The 6,254-nt window shown below is 39.2% G+C and overlaps 1 protein-coding gene across 1 annotated transcript; it reads right to left on the bottom strand.

Moving 5' to 3' along the window:
- Window positions 1-352: 352 nt before the first annotated feature.
- On the bottom strand, window positions 353-4,273 carry LACC1 (laccase domain containing 1). Its single transcript, XM_062514771.1, has 5 exons — window positions 3,318-4,273; window positions 2,578-2,759; window positions 1,926-2,091; window positions 1,115-1,340; window positions 353-647 (listed from the first exon to the last, which is right to left on the bottom strand). Exons 1-5 carry the CDS (start codon window positions 3,883-3,885, stop codon window positions 473-475), a joined length of 1,317 nt encoding a protein of 438 aa, XP_062370755.1. The 5' UTR covers window positions 3,886-4,273; the 3' UTR covers window positions 353-472.
- Window positions 4,274-6,254: the final 1,981 nt, after the last annotated feature.

The raw sequence follows: 6,254 nt of genomic DNA on the forward strand, positions 1-6,254 counted from the left end.
ACCATAAAAGTTGAGTGTCTCAAACAGGTAACGTGCAATACTGGCTTCCCTGCCTACTTAGTGGCATACTTAGTGTCATTCAGCATTGTCAACCAGAAGCTAAGGAAGACTGGTATTTTTTGGGCTTCCACCACCTTAAGATAATGAGATTTCTGGAAAATACTTGGTCAAGGAGGATCCCTAAACCTGGAGCTTGTATCTGGGTCTTGTAGAAGGATTTTTCCACTGGTGTGGGTTGTCCTTGTTTCCTTTGCATCCTGTCTCACACAAGGATTGCTGACCCCAGACCACAGGTACTTATTCTTGCCTCAGAAGGGCAAGGAAAGGAACAAGCAGGAGTAGATCAAGACCCATGGATTCTCTGCTGCAAGTCTGTGGAAGAAAGGAGTAAGATCTTCTATGAGGACAGCAGATGCCAGACAATGCAGCAGACTTATTATCTAAATGCTGTTCTAGAGTAAGAGATACTGTCTCAGTCTTTGATTGATATGAAGCCAATCTGTGTCCCAAAGTTAGTGCCATCACGAAAGTGAGAGTAAAATTTATCCGGGTGGCATGCAGTACAGAAAGTGATGTTTTGGTTCTGGTCTGTGATAGAATCATCTTGGATGTTCTCAGGAAGAATCCCACCTCTCTCAAGAAGAATCCTGGAAAAAAAGAGTAATAGAAAATATTATTTTTTTGCACATCCTCACATTCCCTAAGGCACTATCATTAAGGCAGAATCTTAAGCACCAACTGAACAAACTGTGCCAATATTGTGATTGGAGCTTACATTTCCTTTTAATCTTTCTTTTTTTTTTTCAGTATTAGACTAAAATAATTACTTTCCTGCAGCCTGTAAAACCACAGTAAGTTTGTACTTCTGTCTACAATTCATAAACTAACAGTATAGTATAGTATAGTATAACAAGAAACAATAGCTGAAATAATAGCTGAAATCCAGCAAAAGTGAGCAAATACCATTCATTCAAAAGTATCCTTTCTTGATCTGCAAATAACTAGAGAGTAATTTCTTAAGAACACTCACCATATTAGTGCTGAATAATACAGTAGCAAAATAAGTATTGGTGATGAATGCGGAATTAATCTTTTGTTCCCTCAGGAGGCTTACCTCGTTGCTCTTCTGATATCAATGTAAGGACTTGGAGAGTCAAATAGTCTCACACACTTTGGATCAATTCTGTGAAATTCTTTTGCTGATTCATGAGGAAGTTTATAGCAGCAAGGTCCCACAGATGGGCCCAGCACCACAAGGATATCTTTCACATTACAGCCATATTCAGATACCATAGCATTCACTGTGGCCATAGACACTCCTAACAATGTGCCCTTCCATCCTGTGAGAAATGAGAGGTTGAAAAAGAAATTGGTATAAGTTTTATTTTTAATTTTCTAGCCATTAAAAATATATGTAATTATTAAAGGTATAAGTTAGGAGATGCATTTACACCTAGAATTAAATAATTATATCTAATAATAAATTAGCTTAGAGCCCCCCCTCCCTCCCTCACACATACACATTAACAGAAATCAGTTTTCTAATATAATTTTGTGGAGATGGAAACTAGAGAGATGTATTTAGATTAGAATTCCAGAGTTCTTTTTCCCAAGTGTCCTGGTTTGGGCAATTAGAGCATAACACACAGTTCCTCTGTGCTTGAAGCATTTAAGTGGGAATACAAGAGAAATACGTCAGAAATATATTTTTATAATACAGTCAAATGTTATTTTGTTTTAATATTATTTTAGGAAAAAAAAAACAAACCTGAGACTGAAGCTAGAGATATTTTTTTAACAGACAGAAGCCAAGTTTGCACTTGGGCACTGTTTGGAATAGATATAGGAAAGGCCAGCTCTGGGCTCTTGTATCTCAGTTTGAGTCCCAGGAAATCTCTGCATTGCGCAGGGAGTGTAATTCCTACCAGAATGAGCAGCACCACAGGCTCTTCTGACAGGATCAGCAAACAGCACAGGGATACAGTCAGCACCTGGAGCTGCCAGCGTGACACCCTTCTGATTCGTAACTATTCCATCATAGTTGTCAGGCTCTGTTTTCCCCATAATACACACAGCATTAGCATGATCTACCTGCCAAAACAAAACCACAACGTGGACAGTGATATGGCTGCAAAACAACCCCACTCTGAGTAGTACAATGTTTTTTTCTTTGACATGAAACACTCTTCTGCACTAACTGATTACACATGGAATTCAGGTAAACCCTCATTCAAACGCCATGAAGACATATCAGTAGAAAACCACTATAGAAGCAATGATGCATTTTTCTTTTAGGAGAAAGTGTTCTGATCATTTATCCAATTATTCTACTTTGTGGCAAGTCAAATATTAGCACAAACTTGGAAGAATCAGTGCTGCTTCTCCATATTGTTACAAATGGCTGATAGTTTGGATGGCTATTCATTCCCCCAGATAAGGTGCCAGCACAAATGTTTTAATTGTCCTGCTTATCACAGGTTCTTGCTGACAAAGGTCAGAATAATGGCTACAATTTAGCCAGTGATACATGAAGGAACATCTGAGCCATTTACTTGAATCCATTGTTTTATAAGATACCTTGACTCTGTGAAAAGCCTCTGGGTTAAATCCTGCAGCCCTAGCTAGCCGGCGGAGATTTTCTATTACAACAAGTTGTGGGTCTCTCCGCTTGGAGCTGCTGAAGAGATTGCAGGAGCTTAGAGTTGGTATGTAGGAGATCCCACCTGTCCTTGTGGTGAACCCATGTAAGAAAATATCACCTGGCAAGGCAAGAAAACACAACAAACAATTGCTTTCAAAACAAGATCAAAACAGCTATTACATGGGTTTATACTGAAGAGACCTGGAATCAGCCAATCAAGTGAAGTATTGCTTTACCTTGGATTTAGCTGTGGCATTTAAATTTAAGGATTCCTAATTTTCTTCTTGCTCATCATCCTATCACAGTAGGGAGACTGAGACATCAGGCATGTCTGGGGCTGCAGGCCAGCAGAAACTCTTACCCTGCCTTTCCAAATTATGAGGGTAACTCTTGTATTGTGTAATTTCCACACAGACAGGAGGAGATTTTATGGTCTGCCCTCACTAAACCCAGGACTGTCTTTCCTCGGATCATGCTCAGGCCTGGAACTGTCTTGCTAGCCTTTTGCTGTATTTCTATTAACACTTCTTCCTCTTATACACATTACACACTATTACAACATCATACAGTTACTTGATGCCTGAAGGCATTTCCAAATCTCCCCCATTTTGCAATTCCCTTGAAGAAGTATGCTTGGTAAGTGTTGGTAAAAACTATTAGCTGAAACTCTCTTTACCTGGGATCAGGGAAGATCTGAGGATGGTGAGCTCCCCTTTCAGGCTTGGCAGGCTTTCCAAGTACCTCTGAATCTCACTTCGGATGAGTGCCACATCCTTTGAAGGAAGCGTTTGCCCTTCATTCTGATGTTCAGATATCTGCAGCTTTTCACAGTCAGACACCACCTGTAAATCCTCGAATTCAAACTGGTAGACTGCTGTAAAGAGATGGTCTATATATACTTTCATTGAGTCTTTTCTTAAGGTAGGCAGAATAACTTTAATGATGCTCACTTGTTTTTCATCCAGTCTCTGTTTGATGGTGTATAAAGCAGCAGCTGTAGTTTGAGCATATACCACCTCCAGTTTTCTCTTCAGACTCTGAAAACTTCTCAGAGCTGGAAGCAAGAACTCTTGTTCACCTTTCCTTTCACTCCCCTGCTTCTGGCAACACATGACATAAACACATGGAGCATGAATGGAAGAGCACTTCTCAATAGCTTCCAGAGTATTGTGCAGTAATCCTTGTATGTTGTTCTGCAAGTTGGTTGGGAGGCTGAACAGATCTATCAGTACTGCTTCCACCATCTTCTGGGATATTTAAAGGTTTCTCCAACTGTCAAGTAGTAACATGAAAAACATGAAAAACAAACAAAAAGTCAAGAACGGTGCAGTTAGTCTGAACACAGAATCATGTTAAGACATTTAATTCAGTTTTGCTGTGTAGAGAAGGTACATAGCAGTTAATTACTGACTCAGGTTTTCCCAGCTGCATAAAAAAAAATCCAACAAAAAAAACCTAGCTGAAATGGGAATAATTATGTATTTATTTAAGCATTTAGGTATTTCCCTACCACCCCACCTACTTCAGGTCTTTCCCAGGTCAGGGATGATGAAAAGCTGGTACATAAGATTAAATTTAGTGAATCAATTAACCCTCATTAGCCTAATGGATCTTCTTGACATGACTAATGGGCTGTCCTCCAACTTCCATGATGCAAACAAATACAGAGGTTCTTTAGCTTCCTGGGACTGGAGGAGTTTCTGTAACAATTTCTTTGGAGGTGTTTAACACACTTATGGCTGAGGTGCAGCTCATGTCTGCTATCCCTTCTGGCAGTAGGGAGCTCTGAGGACAATGACATTTTTTTCCTAGGCCTTCATAAGACCTTCTGTACTTCTCCATTTTGCTTTTCCAAAAGTATTGACTTTCTAATTTCTGACTTTTGTGTGAAGGGGCACTTGATCACAACAGTTCTTCTTTTCAGCATGCACAAGAACTCAGTAGAGGTTACTGAAACTTTACCTAGAAATGAAAGAAATACTTAGAACAAAATTAGAGCAAGAGAATACTGTGCACAGCTTCCTGCCTCAGCTTTTTCACTCTCCTAGCTGCATTCTGCTCTGAAATTAAGATGCATTAAGCTTATCCAGTATCATTCTATAATTCACATTTTGTCTTGTGGCCCATGATGTAATTCCAGTTTTGGTGGCTAGTTTTTCCCTTTTCTGAACTTTTTGGATGCAAGCCTAGCTAAGCCTACCTGTGGAAACTTGTCAATCCATCTTTTCCTGTCTCTGTTGCTATGAGGGCCTATTTTACATATCCTCTCAGAACCGCCTTACTTTCTTTTCTCTCTCTCTGATAATCTGTTTCCAGTGCAGGCATCCAGAGGTCTGGAACAAAAGTCTAAATCCCTTTGCTTTGGGAAACTTGAAAACACCTACTTAGATTTCATGACTAAGCATTATGCGTTATCTAGGAGAAATATATGCACCTATACCAAGAGTTGTAAAACCCCATAATAATTCAGAGTAGTCTTTAATACTTACTTTTTCTTTTTTTTTTTTTTTTTTCAGAGCAACAAATTTTACATTAATATTAATTTACTTGTAGGAAAATTTGTATCTTTGCAGGAACAAAGAACTTGGGAATCTTTTAAGTCTTTGAAATCAATGCTCTGCCACCAGAGCTAAACACACCAAATAATGCTTGGCACAATTTTCCTGCCCCAAGACCTCATTCTCCTGTAACCACATGAGTGTTCTGGCTTCACATCACTTCATTATCCTGCAAAACTACTATTTCTGTGTGTACTTGAGGTCGATCATTATGGCAGACATGATGTATTTGCTGGCATTTTATGGTTGACAGTGGATTCCCAGAGTTTCTACACTGGAATGAGAGGTCAAAGACTATTGTGTTTTTAAAGAATGGCTTATTTAGAGAAGGTTTTACAGAAAAAAAATCTGTATTTTCTTCATTGTTCTTTCCCTCAGACTGGAAGAAAAATAATCCTGAATGAAAATGAAGTTTTTCTTTCTGCGAATTGAACATTTACAAAGATTAATTAGTGACTATCAAAACAGGTGAGCTGAAAATATCAAGATGTGATAGCGCATAAAAGCAATTGCCAAGGAATTTATGACTCCTGATTTTGCCACAGTATTATTTACACACAGCTGATAATGGATTTTAGAGGAAAGAGCTTGCTAAGAAAACAGTGCTTAAACAGACTCATGCCCAAGACCATGACTTGGGAAATCAGAGTATTTCCTTCCCTTCCCTGACACGCTCTGTGGGAGGCCTGGCTGTGTGTGACATGATCCCAATCAAGGTATAGCTAGCAGTTCTAGGGAAGACAGTACAACAGAGGGGTGTAGTGCAAAAACAGATTATTGCTTCACTTCAGATATGTCAACAGTGGAAGGTAAATAGAGTTCATTGCTGTTCTTGTACTCTCCCAGAAAAATTCCACCAAAGAAAGCGTGGAAGGAAAGTGTTTGATGAAGGAGAGGTAATTGCATACATTGTTATTCAGTTCTGTATCCACTGCAAAAACTCTGAAGGGTCAATTATTGGGAGGTGCGCATAGGAAGAATGGGGCTGATTCACCATTGTTTCCTTCCAGCTTTGCATCACAGAGTCCTAGTGAGGACAGTGTTGTCAGAATAAA

Source organism: Cinclus cinclus, chromosome 2 (assembly GCF_963662255.1).
Source record: "Cinclus cinclus chromosome 2, bCinCin1.1, whole genome shotgun sequence".
NCBI classification, from domain to species: domain Eukaryota; kingdom Metazoa; phylum Chordata; class Aves; order Passeriformes; family Cinclidae; genus Cinclus; species Cinclus cinclus.

Coding starts and splice junctions, on each gene's coding strand:
- LACC1 (XM_062514771.1), bottom strand. CDS start 3,885: ATGGTGGAAGCAGTACTGATAGATCTGTTCAGCCTCCCAACCAACTTG. Junction 1,341..1,925: donor CTGTGGTGCTGCTCATTCTG/GTAGGAATTACA, acceptor CATTTCTCACAG/GATGGAAGGGCACATTGTTA. Junction 648..1,114: donor GATATCAGAAGAGCAACGAG/GTAAGCCTCCTG, acceptor CTTTTTTTCCAG/GATTCTTCTTGAGAGAGGTG.